The sequence below is a fragment of the Topomyia yanbarensis genome, chromosome 2 (genome assembly GCF_030247195.1).
Source record: "Topomyia yanbarensis strain Yona2022 chromosome 2, ASM3024719v1, whole genome shotgun sequence".
Lineage (NCBI taxonomy): Eukaryota > Metazoa > Arthropoda > Insecta > Diptera > Culicidae > Topomyia > Topomyia yanbarensis.
Window position 1 is genome coordinate 205,340,611 of NC_080671.1, and position 18,978 is coordinate 205,359,588.

The window sequence follows — 18,978 nt, forward strand, 5'->3', positions numbered from 1 at the left end:
CGAATGTTTGTCAGCTTGTACATTAAGATGCGTAGAATGCGGGGGAGTGATAATCTCAGTTTGCTTACATTTGTTAGTTACGGTGTTTTCAAAAATCATGCTTGAGTTGCGCAAAGAGTGAAGTCAAAAAAAGCCTACCTATCGAGCACAATTGGAATCCATCTCTGATACCTCTGCAGCAAAGTTGGATTCTAATTTTGCTCGATAGGTAGACTTTTTTCGGCTTCACTTTCTGCACGCTCTTTGCGTACCTTTATACTAGGGCCTTTACCTAGCAGTAGGTAATTCTAAATCTGTGCATCCTACTTCCTCCAACGAAAAACGAAAGAGAGGGAGTCCAAATTTACCCAAAAATAAGGGGTCATGCATAAATGACGTAGCATTTTAGGGGGGGGGGGGGTACACAAAATTTGTGACGAAGTGTGACGAGGGGGAGGGTAGGGTCAGAAGTTGTGCGACGTAGCATTAAGTTTAAATTTTTTGGCGGGCATCAAAACCCATTAATTAGAGAAAACAATTTATTGTTCCTCCATTCCTAAGTTGATTTTCACGCGGGTTTTTCATTTTGTAAATTTTACTGTTCGCGGAATGGCAGGCTCGCATAGAAAAGGATAGATTTTTCATGCGGATTTAAATTTCCACATTAGTTAGCTAATATTGCTAACTAGTAGACTTATTTTGGTAGCTGAATTAAATTTTCTTTCGGATTCAATCAAAGAAAATTTAGTAATTTAGTTGAGCTTATGCTTCCTAAAGTCGTTGGCAGCTGCAGGATTGTGAACTTTTCTTCGTGCTTTATGATTCTAAACAAAACTATCCACACTATATTTGTCATGAAATGGGCTTCTTTTGTAGGCAATTTGCAGTTATAATGAAAATGTTGATAAAAGTCGTCAAACATTTTGTAAGGATATATATTTAAAAGAATTGAAAAACATATGTAATTTTTTCATCTCCTGGTCACGTTGCGGGGGGGGGGGGTTAGAGATATGCTACGTCATTTACAAGGGGGAGGTTAGAATTTTGTGACCAAATGCTACGAGGGGGGAGGGAGGGGTCGAAAATCGCCAGAAAAAAGCTACGTCATTTGTGTACGGCCCCTAATGGGGATATACCCCAAAAGCCGACTAAACTTCATCCCATTAATTTTGGTAAAAAATCATTCCCTCTCGCTTGTTTTCCGGCAGTGAAATAAGGACAGCAAATTAAAATTACCTACTGGTAGGTAATGGATTTTAAGTGTGTAGGCAATGTTCGCTTGGATTCGTTTTTTGACAGCTAAACGCGAATCCAAAATGGAGTCTCCGCAGTTCTGTTTCTAGAGTTTTTCTAGTTCTTCCCATGGAAGCGCGGAAATGTTTTAAAAAACTTTAAAATGAAATTTGATATGTTATTTAGTGTTGTAAATGCATAAAAAAGGGGCAGAAAGTGAAAATTCATGAACTTAAAAAATAAGTTCTTCCAACTAACATTCCTAGCAGTTCTTGGTTTCAAGTTTATTGAAAATGAAAAAGTTTTCTCTGATCGTGGCCGTGTGTGAAAACGGTGGTATTGGTTACAAAGGAGATCTGCCTTGGAAGCTAAAGTAAGTTATAATAAAAAAATTTTGTTCATTGAAATTGTACCAATTGTATTTTCAGGCAAGAATTGAAGTATTTTTCTAGAACAACGAAAAAATTAAACAATCCCACTAAACGCAATGCAATTATTATGGGCCGTAAAACCTACTTCGGTGTTCCAGAAACGAAACGGCCTTTGCCGGAAAGACTTAACATTGTGTTGACTCGTGATCCGAGCTCGAATATTTATCCTAACGATGTAGTGGTTTGTAAAAGTTTGCAAGAGGCATTGAATAAACTGGAGGATATCCCATTGGTTGACGAGATCGAAAACGTATGGATTGTTGGTGGCACTGCTGTATACAAAGAAGCAATGCAATCGACTAGATGTCATCGCATTTACCTCACAGAAATACAGACGGCTTTTGAATGTGATGCGTTTTTTCCGGAAATAACAAATGATTTTAAATTGGTAGAAAATGATGCCGATATACCGCAAGATGTTCAAGAAGAAAACGGAATTAAATATCGGTACAAAATCTACGAGAAAGTTTCAAATTGACATTCCAAGCTAGTGAGCCTCAATGCAAGAAAAGCCTGCTCCTACATATTAGAGAAAATGCAAATTAACGCTTTTTGTGAAAAGGGCGATACTTACAAATGTAATCATAGGGCATTTTTAATACATGCGAATGAGGGCTCCAAAACGCAGCAAATTAACCTAAAAATTTGGATTCTAAGATATTGCTTTCTTGAACTACAGCAAAAAATACAACGGGCGAAACTGTATTTTAGCTTGTTTATTTAAAGTTTCGCCCTCCACGCTCCATGCAAATAATCGGCGATACTATGCTACCAGTTTAGAGGCGAAACTATATTTTTGCGCATTTTTTTGCGCACCAGCTGTAAATAGTAACAATGATCGCTATTGAAAAAATCTGGACGAAATCGGTGGTGTAAAACGGTAGTTATTGCAAAAAAAATGTAAGGACAATACTTCAATGGTGGGACCGAAAAAGTAAACGATCGCCAAAGGGGCGATACTATCATTATGTCGATTTAAATAGCAAAAATAAATTTTAATTCAATAATTTTTGAAGTTTTGAGTTTCGATCTCTGAATCATGCAATATGGGATACAAAAACAATAGTTTTTAAATTGGAATTAAAACCAAGTCTGGAAATATTCACTGTTGATTTTCTTTGAATGGTGTTCCTGCTGGTATCGCCCAAAGTGCTTAGAGTTAAAAAATTATAAAAGCTCCTAGCTATCGCCCTTTTCAAGAAAGCGTTAAAATATTCTTTTGAATTAACCAAAATACTTTTTTGAATACGTGATCAAGATATTTCTGACAAAGAAATAAAATTCATATATTTAAATGAAGCATTGCAATCAGGCTTATTCTGTATTATAAATTTAATTTTTCGAACAAATTTTTCAAAAAGACATCTACAATGAGTGACTCTCATTATTTCCTCTTCTGTCAATAATTCGGCCGTTCAAACATTTATCCCTCAACTCTGCATAATATGCTAGTCAAAACCATCTTTCGATCTGTACTGTTAAATAAGTGAAAAGTGTTATAGTGACACAGTGAAAATCAAAAAAAAGTAAACAAAGACAGTCACTCATTGTAGATAATGCCGTGTTGTATAAAAGTTCTAGAAAAGTGGTTCAATCGAATCCAACTTCCATTTATCTGTCGTTATTGAGAATGCAAATGAATTCTTTCGAAAATGCAAAACGTCGTTAATTGGACCGTTCCTGTGTTGAATCCTTCATTTATAAGAAAAAAAAAATTATTTTGGATCCTAGTTAGAACATTTTTCGTCACTTCCCTTGGTCGCTAGTAATAACTCGTAAAGTTGTGCGATTTGCTCGTCTCTAAAATCGTCTAATTTAGGTAAGTCTAGGTTACCACCAATGTTGTCTAAGGACTTCGGTTTACCCTTTACTCCTAACTGGTTTGCTAACGTAATTGCATAATCCTACAATAAGGCATTAATGAAAACTTTTGTTTCAAGCGTGACTTTATCTTACCGTCCATTCATGCATAAACAATGAAGCTTCTTGATTTGAGCATGTTTTATGCCGTCGGAATTCATCTTTCACGTACTGATTGCCCAACGAATGCAACTCCTTTGGTAACCCTTTAAAACAAAGATTTATATCTGTAAACAATATCTGTTGAACAACAAACCTCTATGGAGCCTTAAGATTGTTTTATATAAAATACGCACTCGTTGTACATGTGCGAGACACATATTCACTAACAAAGCATTTGACAATAAATAAAATTATTATAATAAAAAAGACTATAAAATTTTTATAAATTCAATTCGATTTTAGTTAAACTGTCAGATTTTCTTTAAAAAAATAGTGGCAACCCGGTCAAAAAAATGCGGACGAACATACACGCCACCGAAAAACTACCTAAAATTCAGTACTTTTGACTCAATCTCGTGGTATCGTACAGGAAGGTAAAATTAGGTAAATCGTGTTGAAGGTAGTATCCATTTAACTACGGCGAAAATAAGAACTCAACCTTGAGTTTAATTTACTGAGCATGAGCATGAGCATGATGACCGCACAATTCGTAGTTGCTACTCCGTGATTGACCAGAACAAGCGAAATTGCACAGAGAATCAACAGATGGGGCCTGGGAGTAGCTATCCACCATCAATGTACAAGTCTCGAGAGTTCTATTCTTTAAAATGTCAATAACGGCGCCGGCCACGTCCTTACAGTCATCGGGGAAGGAAAGGAATATTAGTGTGGTAAGCGTTGTTATGGAGACCGTGTATACCTCTGCATCTCCACGTTTGCCACGGGAAGGAGTTTTCGTTAGTGGGATGGGGTAAAGCGTTACACAAATCTGGATTCACCTTGATAAGTGATACGATTATGCAACTCTCAGAGATGTTATCATGTATTTGTTGTTCTGGGCAGCCGGATGCCGAGAATTTATGATCGATTTATCGTTTGTTGAATTAATTCGGAAATACTTGATTTGTAAAAAATGCAACTTCAACTCCGGGCAACCGGTTGCCGGGAGTGTTGCCTATACTTGAATGAATCAATTTTTTTCAGATGGCATTCACACGAATTTATTCTTCCCTGTTTCATCCTTCCGGCAAAACACGACCGATCAAGAAAAATACAATATAACATAAAGCCTAGATCAAGATTTCGTAACATAACATTTATGGATTACCATCATTGATACTACTACAAGTAATGAAACGACAATTATATACATTGCTTTTTCTTCACGAACGATTTAATAAAATACAGACTTTCATGCAATCGATATTCGCGCGGGTTTTTATGCTAGCTGGAATGCATTTTGAGCGGTATAAAGCAAGCACCACCTAATTCCCTGAAACGACCGACTTTGTATGTCCGATATACAACCGATGACGCGCGCTTTTTTACACTAGCTACTCCGAATTGAGGCAACACCGAAGGCAAGGAGAAGAATGCAATCTACTGATTGAAGCTAAAATAAGCAGAATATGTACAAAATGAAGTTCTTGTCTTTTCTCAACACAATACTAATATTATAATAGGGATCTTTAGGGGTGTGCGGGTTAAGGCATATTCTGATGCAGATTAGTACCGTGAGTTAATATCTCAGTCCTTTTTCAATTTTTTGGCCCGAAACTATTGAAAAAAACATTTTTTAGTTTGTTTCCTTTTAGGACAATAACACATCCAAACCCATGCGACTTGCACGACCCTATAGGTTGCCTTATCAGATCTACCATAGTTTGCAGATGAAACTTGGGATGGCAGGTTGCTAGCGGATTGACAAAGTACCAGATCATGCTGTGTGGGGTGCTGTCCCGGTTATCAATGAGGCGAACGAGATATTTGCAGATACGTCATTTAGTAGGAAAACTGTCAGTTTGCTGGTTGAGTTTAATTTGTTTTTTTTTAAATTTAAAAATCTTAAAAGTATAATTAAGGTTTAAGAATGATATGAGTGTACTCGTAAGGACACCCGCTACCAAAACATATGAAAAACTGGCACAATTTTTCCAAATTAAAGATCCCTATTAATATTCAATATTGTATGTTACATCTATAATCAATCTGTTACATATATAATTCAGAATGAAACAATTTCGAAAAATGTTATATAATTTCAGTGAGCATAAGCGTTATTGAAGAAACATGGAATACTATACTGATCATATCAACGAAATACTCGAGAGCATTAATTATCTCGGCAATCGCAATACCTATTCCACATGGGTCTAAAGAGCATACCTTACACTGTCCATCTCCCTACACCGCACTTCGCCGTGATTTCCATGTATACTCGGGCATACACCTCCAATAACATTCAATGAGTGGACAGACCGAACACGTTCAATGAACAAAATTCACAGCAGAAGAAAAGAGAGGCAAACAGAGCAATACCTCATCGATGAACAAAAAGAGCTCCTCGTGTATTCACTAGCAGTTTATCTATGGCAGGCAATACAAACTGTTGGAAGATGCAACACATTCATAAGCTTTTCCGTAACAGAAGGTGAAAACAGCGAAAATGTCAACACTACACGGGGAACTTTATTCTGTCATCAACAGCAAACCCCTCCATCTATTCCCCGTGACTCAACGCACTACACAAACTCTGTCCATCCACCTCCCAAACGCTCACCAGAAATATATGCAGGAAAACTCACAAAAATCACAATAGAATAAATGAGACAGGACAGTTAACAGAAATCAAGCAAACCCAGCATATCCCCGTCCCTCAGCGTACACTGCACGTTTTAAAAACCAATGAGAGAATCAGCGCAAAGAAAGACGGTGGTGATCTAATTTCTCTTTGCCAGGATGGCACTATTCCAATTAGAAAGACAATAAACCTATCGGAAGAAACAAGCCGCCATCCACACGATGGCTGTCGGACCTACAAAGTCCAACAACTGGCAAACAGACTCCAATCGACCCCAAACAGTGTATGTGTGTGAGATGAACTTCGTAATTTTACTATATATTCCATGGTCGGTTCACACATTAAAAACATTCTAGCTTGGTGCGATAATATACAGAATATGAAGGGCATTGCAGATTAAAATATGAAAAAGGATAACTTATCTTGATTCCAACGGGAAGAAGCATCCGTTTAGAAATTCCTAAGCATCCACACCCTGCTGCCTCACAAGCCATATTCACTATGTAATGCTCCGTATTTCTCACTACAACACAACCAGCTATATCATTCCACTAAGACGAACGATTTTAACTGCATGTTTGCTTTCTCTAGCTTCTAGATCCTATTTTTCGAAACATCACTATTCACTTCATTCCTCCTTGGGATTAACAGCAATAAGGCACAATAGAACTATTTTACAACCTATAAATTACTACTAACTGGAAAAGACATTCATACGGATGGCATAGTACCAAATTTTTTTCCACAGAAGGAAACAATCGCGAGAGAGCTGTGCAAAACGATCCTCTCGCAATGACTGTCCAAAGCAAACTCCAAAAGTTAGCCGTACAAAACAAGCGTACAAAAAGTATAAAAGATATCCCAAATGAATGTGAAGAAATTCACTGAGAAATTCTAATGACAAGTTGGCATCTCCACTCTCCCTATCAGATACGTTTCCATGATTGGGTTAAATGTCAAATTGCAAACGACATGCTTAATAAATATAATAAACAAAACGATAAGGGCTTTTGATCCATCGGCGGCCCAGAAGAAGAATGGATGGGAGAAGAGCAATACCGGCAAAGACCGACTATTATATGAGCGGTTCACGCTCGAAAGAGCGACGCAGAGTACTGCACTGGATGCTTTTGAAGAAAGGACCAGGGGTGCGATTTTACGAAGTTTTAGCTTCCGAAGGCCCTACATTTTCTGACAGAGTGAAGTTCTGGAATGTTGAATTTTTTCATTGTTTAGGAAAGCAAAAGTAGTACAGAGCTAGTGTCAGACCTTTATGAGACCTAAACCTTCGTCAATACAGATTTGTTGGTAGACGGTTCAGATTTTATTAAAAATATACATAATTTGACACATCTACAGATCGCTTGCAACATAAAAAAACTGTTTGTGCAATTCGACAGCTTCATCTTAGGCCAATTCAATAAATTTCCTAAATGAAAAATTACTTTTTTTAAAGCGGTTTTTTAACCAAAGCTTTGGAAGTTATACCTGGGCGTAGAAGAGCCGGTATATTAATATATATTGTTACTTAGTGTAGAATTAGACTTCATCCTTTACGGCTATTATACAACCGCCAGAAGAAACCTAAAACGTTGGTACACAATCGGGAATAGCGAATCAGAAAAGGTGACTATATGTCAGTGATTCACTAAATACCGAATGGATAAAGGCTATGATGCAAAACCTTAAGGTCCGTGCAGTCTTCGGTACGGAGCAATTCATTGACCTAGGAACTCCTAGCACTTTGTTAGTCGCCTCTTACGACATGGGAGCAGCTTCCCAGAGGTTCTATTCTTGGCTGAAATAGTGCAAAAGGATTTCAGCCCGCCGGACACCACACGGCTTAACTCAACGTTGAGTTTAATTTACTTAAATTTAAGTTGAATTTACCTAATTTTGAGTATACCCCAAACAACTTATAAGTACCTTACTTTGTTACTATGTTTTAATTGCCGCAAGGTTCTACTGTATCGATTTTGTTGGTTATTTTCGGCAAATTTGAGACTAAGAGAAACGAAAGCAATGAAATTGAAAGACGGATAGGTATTCTAGAGCGAATCAGTTATAAACTTAGAACGGAAAACTAGAACTAGGCAGGCTCATATGGGCATGATCGAAAGGAAATGTGAAAATTTTTTTGCCTTCTGCAGAGTAGGAGTTTGGCGTTTCACCCAAGTCTACCGCATGGTCTATGGTAGAACATAACTCATCATCATGTTTTACCGCCGACGCCGGCAAAAAATTCTTCACAAATCCTCGCCTAGAACGACCATGCGATCATTCTTCTCCCTTTCTGCTAGCATCAAGCCGTGACGTATGCATTCAATCGACACCAAGCTATCGGTGTCGCACCGATCCTATTGTGATTGAACTACTTATTTATTTTTTCGTTCCGCACACACGGATGGCTGATAGCAATTAATGACACAGCTCAGCTAGCAGAAATCGAATTTTTATCTACTTTTTTACCAACTAGTTTATATGTTACTATGTTTTAATTGCCGCAAGGTTCTACTGTATCGATTTTGTTGGCTATTTTCGACAAATTTGAGACTAAGAGAAACGAAAGCAATGAAATTGAAAGACGGATAGGTATTCTAGAGCGAATCAGTTATAAACTTAGAACGGAAAACTAGAACTATGCAGGCTCATATGGGCATGATCGAAAGGAAATGTGAAGAATTTTTTGACTTCTGCAGAGTTAGAGTTGGGCGTTTCACCCAAGTCTACCGCATGGTCTATGGTAGAACATAACTCATCATCATGTTTTACCGCCGACGCCAGCAAAAAATTCTTCACAAATCCTCGCCTAGAACGACCATGCGATCATTCTTCTCCCTTTCTGCTAGCATCGATTGAATGCATACGTCACGGCTTGATGCTAGCAAAAAGGGAGAAGAATGATCGCATGGTCGTTCTAGGCGAGGATTTGTGAAGAATTTTTTGCCGGCGTCGGCGGTAAAACATGATGATGAGTTATGTTCTACCATAGACCATGCGGTAGACTTGGGTGAAACGCCCAACTCCTACTCTGCAGAAGGCAAAAAATTCTTCACATTTCCTTTCGATCATGCCCATATGAGCCTGCCTAGTTCTAGTTTTCCGTTCTAAGTTTATAACTGATTTGCTCTAGAATACCTATCCGTCTTTCAATTTCATTGCTTTCGTTTCTCTTAGTCTCAAATTTGCCGAAAATAGCCAACAAAATCGATACAGAAGTACCTTACTTTACAGAAGACCTCGTCTGAGTCGAATCTCTCGTTTTGTTTTTGACAACACTAATAAGTGCGAAAGCACAGCTCAAAAGTACCTAGATTTAAGTTAAAAGAACTTATTCTGTAGGTTATTTTCTGGTAGCGCGTAGAGCACTCTAGTTATAACCACAGATAACAGACGTTTAGGCTCGATTTGAATCGTGTGTAAATACCCGCTACTGAAATTCCAAATAAATTAGACGTCTGAAACACGTTTGGCAAACGTTTGCAGATGGCGCAGTGATCGATACAATGCAGTTAGAGTGCAGTTGTCAAACACGTGTAGCAAACAGTTGCGCAGATGGCAATAGTGAAACACGGATTTCCAACGTTTATTAATTTGAAAGTTTACACAGGTTTTTGAAGAAATTTTGGTCTAGCCTAAACGTCTGTTATCTGTGTTATAACCTAAGAGGTTATAACTATAGAGTGTTGCCAAGAGACCATGACGTATCCAAACCAGCCCCCTGTCAAGGACGACGTCTCTGTACAGCCAGCATCACTGCCATGAAAGGCAAAACATTGATTTTGAACCGAATGATTAGAAGCTGTATTTAGTTACAAAATGTCGATTTACTGAATGATATGATATTAAATCATCCCACAAGATGCAAAACGTCGTGTGGAATGCTTGAATATCGAGCATAGTGCCGAACATAATTCTTTGTTTGGGGCTTTATAGCTATAACGCCCCATATATGTAGGTCGCTGTCAAACTCCATATGATGGTATAGGGTTGCCAGGAGGCTGATCCAAACTAGAAAAACTCTAATAAGAGAACTGCGGAGAGAAAAACAGCATTTTTGGCAACGTATGCCCCGGCATTGTATGGCAACACGTCCAATGTTATAAGGATACCCTCTAAGAACGGTTGGTTTCAAAATCGTCCAATGAAGGACGTTCGTTGGACCAATTTGGACAACGTCCAAATAACCGTTCAACAAACGTCAATCGTTGGACCCGTGTTGAACGATTTTGAAACAATTTTTTGGACGTCTCAGTGGGTAGGCAATGTTCGATTGGATTCGTTTTTTGACAGCTAAACGCGAATCCAATCGATCCAAAATGGAGTCTCCGCAGTTCTCTTTCTAGAGTTTTTCTACTCTAGACGAACATGGTCAGCAGGGTTGCCACTATTTTTCAAAGAATATCTGGCAGATTAACTAAAAATGTCTGGCAAAATCTGTCACTTAACAGCGACCTCAAAGTCATCAAAATTTATCAATTGATTTTTAATAAATTTGGGAAAATATGTCGATAGATCTCTCATTAGGGCTTAAATCGCAAATGTAAACAAACTGCGTTTTCGCTATTATGACATTATGCGACAAAAATACTACAAGATTGAGGTGAAAATTAGTTAAAATGGTTTTTAGTTCGATTTATAATTAAAGAAAACAAAACGGCGAAACATGCATTTTCTTCGAGATTTCGACTTAGGCCCTTCTTTTCATATGGAATAGAAAGGCTAAACTTACATTTTTTGACAGAACCGGGCGTACGGTTATTATTCACAAAATTATTCTTTAAACGGCGGTTCTATTATATAAATGATAAGCAATATCTACTAGGATCATGTCTACTCGATAGTTGTTGCACATAAACATTCGAATATTTCGATATTTTCATGAAATTCGAAGAAAAGATCCACGCGCCCTATCATTTACATTGGGTTTCTATGCGCCCATTTGCTGAGCCCTATTAAAAAGTATACTGTCAAGCTCGCCCATTTACCCAGCCCTACCCAGCAAGACAGAGTCAGTTTAGCCCTTTTACCGCGCCCTTCTGAAAACTATGTACACCGTTTAGCCCTTCCGCAAATGGTGGTTGCTGAAGGGCGAAATCACGACTGGGATGCAAATTGGGCGTAAGCATTTTTTTAGTTTCTACCCACTAAAAGCACATAGGAATTAAATTCTTTGTTATATTGTCATAAGGTTTAACCAAAGATGCTTCCGGAAAAACATGGTCATAAAGTAATTTATATTTAGTATATTGAAACTGATTTTTCTCCATTTGAGTACATTGCGACTTTGGCCCTATTGAAAGATCTGTGTCGATATGTCCAAATTTCCAAAATGTGAGTGCAAACACTTCTATAATTCAAAAATCTGGCAGAATGAGAGGTTTTTGTCTTTATGTCTGGAAGCTGCAAAAAACTCTGGCTGTGCCAGATAAATCTGGCATAATGGCATCCCTGATGGTCAGGCGATTTACACTGAAAATAACTACTTAGTATTTCCAACAACGCTGTAATTCAAGATGGGGGAATCCGTCTTGGCTGTACCCGGTCAGCGTGGCAAGCAGAAAGTTAACAAAAGTTGAGCAGAGCGAAATTGATGCTGGCAGAGTTTCTGCGAGCATTTTGCGCGATTTGTGCGAGAATTCTGGCAACGAATTCGCTCAAATGCAACAACCGTTTCTGACAGAAGCGGTTAAACCAACCGATGCTGCTGATTTTTATCCAGAATCCAGCCAGAAATGTACGGCCAAGATCTCTGCACGCTCCTTGCCACATCTTTGTCAGATGTTTTGCTCGATTCGTGCTAAATTGTACCTGGTAGGAATTGCCAGGATCTTTACACAGTTTATGTCCGAGTTATGCCAGGGTTTTGCTCGGTTCCTGTCAAAATTTGCCAGAAAACGCGAGCGAAACCGAGCGCCCTACACGCTCATTCAAAACTACTCAGAATTTGAGTTTCCACCACTTAATTTCAAAAACCGTGGCAAACTGTCAAAAAATGAGTATCGATTTGAGTAGAATTGACTGAACTCTTGAGTAACCATGAAATTACTAACTATTTGAGTGAAAGCAAAACTTACTGCCGCACGAAGTGATATAGCCCGCAAACAAAAAATTGAAAATGCATTTAAATGTTGATTCAACAGCAAAAGAATCGACGAGGAGACATTCGGAAAACTAAAAGGTAAGTTTTCACAAGTGTGGTTTGTTTTTAAAATTAACATACTTTATTATTTTGCAGATCAAGTAGCACGAGATCCTATTCACCGGGAAGTGAATAAAGGACCTCGGAATAAATTTATAAGCATCGTATTAATGACTAAAGATGCAGCTAAGTGGAATTTTATAAACAGATTAATGCGTTTGTTACGATTATTAAAAATACAAAGCGTTTAAATTTCATATTTCGTCTTAGCGTAAAAAGTATTCAAAATTGACATTTTGTACCCGAACTCAAAACTGAGTAAGTGAGGAAAACTCAATTTTTGACCATGTGCACTTTTTATGGAATTGAGTGGCTGGTCACTCACTTTTGAGTTATTTTCAATGAGCGTGTAGCTCAACTAACCCGACACCCTCTAAGAACGGTTGGTTTCAAAATCGTCCAATGAAGGACGTTCGTTGGACCAATTTGGACAACGTCCAAATAACCGTTCAACGAACGTCCATCGTTGGACCCGTGTTGAACGATTTTGAAACAATTTTTTGGACGTCTCAGTGGGCAGGATACGCGCAGAAATCTGACAGGGCTGCCAAACCAATCCCGCTCGGACGTGCCTGGCAGGATTCCCCCCAGATAGCCGGCAGCGAAATAAAAACTCTGGCAGAATTTCTGGGGGTCTGGCTGGCAGAGCGCTGCCCAGCCGGCCGGCTCAAATGCAACAACCGTTTCTGGCAGAATTTTTCGCCTTACGGTTATTAACGGGTTTTTCTGCCGGATTTCTGCCAGGCACGCACCGGCAGGACCGGTTTTGTACCGCTTCAGGTTTTGCTTGTTTTTTTTCTTATATAATTTCAGTGAGCATAAGCGTTATTGAAGAAACATGGAATACTATACTGATCATATCAACGAAATACTCGAGAGCATTAATTATCTCGGCAATCGCAATACCTATTCCACATGGGTCTAAAGAGCATACCTTACACTGTCCATCTCCCTACACCGCACTTCGCCGTGATTTCCATGTATACTCGGGCATACACCTCCAATAACATTCAATGAGTGGACAGACCGAACACGTTCAATGAACAAAATTCACAGCAGAAGAAAAGAGAGGCAAACAGAGCAATATCTCATCGATGAACAAAAAGAGCTCCTCGTGTATTCACTAGCAGTTTATCTATGGCAGGCAATACAAACTGTTGGAAGATGCAACACATTCATAAGCTTTTCCGTAACAGAAGGTGAAAACAGCGAAAATGTCAACACTACACGGGGAACTTTATTCTGTCATCAACAGCAAACCCCTCCATCTATTCCCCGTGACTCAACGCACTACACAAACTCGGTCCATCCACCTCCCAAACGCTCACCACAAATATATGCAGGAAAACTCACAAAAATCACAATAGAATAAATGAGACAGGACAGTTAACAGAAATCAAGCAAACCCAGCATATCCCCGTCCCTCAGCGTACACTGCACGTTTTAAAAACCAATGAGAGAATCAGTGCAAAGAAAGACGGTGGTGATCTAATTTCTCTTTGCCAGGATGGCACTATTCCAATTAGAAAGACAATAAACCTATCGGAAGAAACAAGCATCAATCCACACGATGGCTGTCGGACCTACAAAGTCCAACAACTGGCAAACAGACTCCAATCGACCCCAAACAGTGTATGTGTGTGAGATGAACTTCGTAATTTTACTATATATTCCATGGTCGGTTCACACATTAAAAACATTCTAGCTTGGTGCGATAATATACAGAATATGAAGGGCATTGCAGATTAAAATATGAAAAAGGATAACTTATCTTGATTCCAACGGGAAGAAGCATCCGTTTAGAAATTCCTAAGCATCCACACCCTGCTGCCTCACAAGCCATATTCACTATGTAATGCTCCGTATTTCTCACTACAACACAACCAGCTATATCATTCCACTAAGACGAACGATTTTAACTGCATGTTTGCTTTCTCTAGCTTCTAGATCCTATTTTTCGAAACATCACTATTCACTTCATTCCTCCTTGGGATTAACAGCAATAAGGCACAATAGAACTATTTTACAACCTATAAATTACTACTAACTGGAAAAGACATTCATACGGATGGCATAGTACCAAATTTTTTCCACAGAAGGAAACAATCGCGAGAGAGCTGTGCAAAACGATCCCCTCGCAATGACTGTCCAAAGCAAACTCCAAAAGTTAGCCGTACAAAACAAGCGTACAAAAAGTATAAAAGATATCCCAAATGAATGTGAAGAAATTCACTGAGAAATTCTAATGACAAGTTGGCATCTCCACTCTCCCTATCAGATACGTTTCCATGATTGGGTTAAATGTCAAATTGCAAACGACATGCTTAATAAATATAATAAACAAAACGATAAGGGCTTTTGATCCATCGGCGGCCCAGAAGAAGAATGGATGGGAGAAGAGCAATACCGGCAAAGACCGACTATTATATGAGCGGTTCACGCTCGACAGAGTGACGCAGAGTACTGCACTGGATGATTTTGAAGAAAGGACCAGGGGTGCGATTTTACGAAGTTTTAGCTTCCGAAGGCCCTACATTTTCTGACAGAGTGAAGTTCTGGAATGTTGAATTTTTTCATTGTTTAGGAAAGCAAAAGTAGTACAGAGCTAGTGTCAGACCTTTATGAGACCTAAACCTTCGTCAATACAGATTTGTTGGTAGACGGTTCAGATTTTATTAAAAATATACATAATTTGACACATCTACAGATCGCTTGCAACATAAAAAAACTGTTTGTGCAATTCGACAGCTTCATCTTAGGCCAATTCAATAAATTTCCTAAATGAAAAATTACTTTTTTTAAAGCGGTTTTTTAACCAAAGCTTTGGAAGTTATACCTGGGCGTAGAAGAGCCGGTATATTAATATATATTGTTACTTAGTGTAGAATTAGACTTCATCCTTTACGGCTATTATACAACCGCCAGAAGAAACCTAAAACGTTGGTACACAATCGGGAATAGCGAATCAGAAAAGGTGACTATATGTCAGTGATTCACTAAATACCGAATGGATAAAGGCTATGATGCAAAACCTTAAGGTCCGTGCAGTCTTCGGTACGGAGCAATTCATTGACCTAGGAACTCCTAGCACTTTGTTAGTCGCCTCTTACGACATGGGAGCAGCTTCCCAGAGGTTCTATTCTTGGCTGAAATAGTGCAAAAGGATTTCAGCCCGCCGGACACCACACGGCTTAACTCAACCTTGAGTTTAATTTACTTAAATTTAAGTTGAATTTACCTAATTTTGAGTATACCCCAAACAACTTATAAGTACCTTACTTTGTTACTATGTTTTAATTGCCGCAAGGTTCTACTGTATCGATTTTGTTGGTTATTTTCGGCAAATTTGAGACTAAGAGAAACGAAAGCAATGAAATTGAAAGACGGATAGGTATTCTAGAGCGAATCAGTTATAAACTTAGAACGGAAAACTAGAACTAGGCAGGCTCATATGGGCATGATCGAAAGGAAATGTGAAAAAAAATTTGCCTTCTGCAGAGTAGGAGTTGGGCGTTTCACCCAAGTCTACCGCATGGTCTATGGTAGAACATAACTCATCATCATGTTTTACCGCCGACGCCGGCAAAAAATTCTTCACAAATCCTCGCCTAGAACGACCATGCGATCATTCTTCTCCCTTTCTGCTAGCATCAAGCCGTGACGTATGCATTCAATCGACACCAAGCTATCGGTGTCGCACCGATCCTATTGTGATTGAACTACTTATTTATTTTTTCGTTCCGCACACACGGATGGCTGATAGCAATTAATGACACAGCTCAGCTAGCAGAAATCGAATTTTTATCTACTTTTTTACCAACTAGTTTATATGTTACTATGTTTTAATTGCCGCAAGGTTCTACTGTATCGATTTTGTTGGCTATTTTCGGCAAATTTGAGACTAAGAGAAACGAAAGCAATGAAATTGAAAGACGGATAGGTATTCTAGAGCGAATCAGTTATAAACTTAGAACGGAAAACTAGAACTATGCAGGCTCATATGGGCATGATCGAAAGGAAATGTGAAGAATTTTTTGACTTCTGCAGAGTTAGAGTTGGGCGTTTCACCCAAGTCTACCGCATGGTCTATGGTAGAACATAACTCATCATCATGTTTTACCGCCGACGCCAGCAAAAAATTCTTCACAAATCCTCGCCTAGAACGACCATGCGATCATTCTTCTCCCTTTCTGCTAGCATCGATTGAATGCATACGTCACGGCTTGATGCTAGCAAAAAGGGAGAAGAATGATCGCATGGTCGTTCTAGGCGAGGATTTGTGAAGAATTTTTTCGTCGGTTCCGACAGCATGAAGTAACAAGTTACTTTACGCTTGTTCGGACATGCCGTAGACTCAGGTGATTCGCATTTCTAATGCCAAAAGACCCTGACCACTACGGTAGCAGACAAAGGGTTAAGTCGCCGGTGAGCTCTAAGCTTGCATATATGATCCTTCCACGCTTTTCTAAACTTTCTCCTTTCAACACCTTGCTCTCCCTTGAGTACTATGGCTCTAAATATTGAAAAATATACTTCACCTTCCAGTCCCTTGCTAATTAAATGCCGAAAAAACTGTTGATAAAAGAACTTATTCTGTAGGTTATTTTCTGGTAGCGCGTAGAGCACTCTAGTTATAACCTAAGAGGTTATAACTATAGAGTGTTGCCAAGAGACCATGACGTATCCAAACCAGCCCCCTGTCAAGGACGACGTCTCTGTACAGCCAGCATCACTGCCATGAAAGGCAAAACATTGATTTTGAACCGAATGATTAGAAGCTGTATTTAGTTACAAAATGTCGATTTTCTGAATGATATGATATTAAATCATCCCACAAGATGCAAAACGTCGTGTGGAATGCTTGAATATCGAGCATAGTGCCGAACATAATTCTTTGTTTGGGGCTTTATAGCTATAACGCCCCATATATGTAGGTCGCTGTCAAACTCCATATGATGGTATAGGGTTGCCAGGGGGCTGATCCAAACTAGAAAAACTCTAATAAGAGAACTGCGGAGAGAAAAACAGCATTTTTGGCAACGTATGCCCCGGCATTGTATGGCAACACGTCCAATGTTATAAGGATACCCTCTAAGAACGGTTGGTTTCAAAATCGTCCAATGAAGGACGTTCGTTGGACCAATTTGGACAACGTCCAAATAACCGTTCAACAAACGTCAATCGTTGGACCCGTGTTGAACGATTTTGAAACAATTTTTTGGACGTCTCAGTGGGTAGGCAATGTTCGATTGGATTCGTTTTTTGACAGCTAAACGCGAATCCAATCGATCCAAAATGGAGTCTCCGCAGTTCTCTTTCTAGAGTTTTTCTACTCTAGACGAACATGGTCAGCAGGGTTGCCACTATTTTTCAAAGAATATCTGGCAGATTAACTAAAAATGTCTGGCAAAATCTGTCACTTAACAGCGACCTCAAAGTCATCAAAATTTATCAATTGATTTTTAATAAATTTGGGAAAATATGTCGATAGATCTCTCATTAGGGCTTAAATCGCAAATGTAAACAAACTGCGTTTTCGCTATTATGACATTATGCGACAAAAATACTACAAGATTGAGGTGAAAATTAGTTAAAATGGTTTTTAGTTCGATTTATAATTAAAGAAAACAAAACGGCGAAACATGCATTTTCTTCGAGATTTCGACTTAGGCCCTTCTTCTCATATGGAATAGAAAGGCTAAACTTACATTTTTTGACAGAACCGGGCGTACGGTTATTATTCACAAAATTATTCTTTAAACGGCGGTTCTATTATATAAATGATAAGCAATATCTACTAGGATCATGTCTACTCGATAGTTGTTGCACATAAACATTCGAATATTTCGATATTTTCATGAAATTCGAAGAAAAGATGCACGCGCCCTATCATTTACATTGGGTTTCTATGCGCCCATTTGCTGAGCCCTATTAAAAAGTATACTGTCAAGCTCGCCCATTTACCCAGCCCTACCCAGCAAGACAGAGTCAGTTTAGCCCTTTTACCGCGCCCTTCTGAAAATTATGTACACCGTTTAGCCCTTCCGCAAATGGTGGTTGCTGAAGGGCGAAATCACGACTGGGATGCAAATTGGGCGTAAGCATTTTTTTAGTTTCTACCCACTAAAAGCACATAGGAATTAAATTCTTTGTTATATTGTCATAAGGTTTAACCAAAGATGCTTCCGGAAAAACATGGTCATAAAGTAATTTATACCTACAATAAAAACTACATTTAGAAAAGCATCGCCGTATATTGAAACTGATTTTTCTCCATTTGAGTACATTGCGACTTTGGCCCTATTGAAAGATCTGTGTCGATATGTCCAAATTTCCAAAATGTGAGTGCAAACACTTCTATAATTCAAAAATCTGGCAGAATGAGAGGTTTTTGTCTTTATGTCTGGAAGCTGCAAAAAACTCTGGCTGTGCCAGATAAATCTGGCATAATGGCATCCCTGATGGTCAGGCGATTTACACTGAAAATAACTACTTAGTATTTCCAACAACGCTGTAATTCAAGATGGGGG

The 18,978-nt window shown here is 38.8% G+C and overlaps 2 protein-coding genes across 2 annotated transcripts; one reads left to right on the forward strand and one right to left on the reverse strand.

Annotated features, from left to right (window-relative positions):
- The first annotated feature begins 1,257 nt into the window (after positions 1-1,257).
- On the forward strand, positions 1,258-2,658 carry LOC131682765 (dihydrofolate reductase). The gene is made up of 2 exons (XM_058964485.1): positions 1,258-1,585; positions 1,641-2,658. Exons 1-2 carry the CDS (start codon positions 1,506-1,508, stop codon positions 2,119-2,121), a joined length of 561 nt encoding a protein of 186 aa, XP_058820468.1. The 5' UTR covers positions 1,258-1,505; the 3' UTR covers positions 2,122-2,658.
- A 650-nt stretch (positions 2,659-3,308) lies between these two features.
- Positions 3,309-3,927, reverse strand: LOC131682767 (succinate dehydrogenase assembly factor 3, mitochondrial). The gene is made up of 3 exons (XM_058964486.1): positions 3,760-3,927; positions 3,600-3,709; positions 3,309-3,547 (listed from the first exon to the last, which is right to left on the reverse strand). The coding sequence occupies exons 1-3, from the start codon at positions 3,821-3,823 to the stop codon at positions 3,371-3,373; spliced, it is 351 nt and encodes a 116-aa protein (XP_058820469.1). The 5' UTR covers positions 3,824-3,927; the 3' UTR covers positions 3,309-3,370.
- Positions 3,928-18,978: the final 15,051 nt, after the last annotated feature.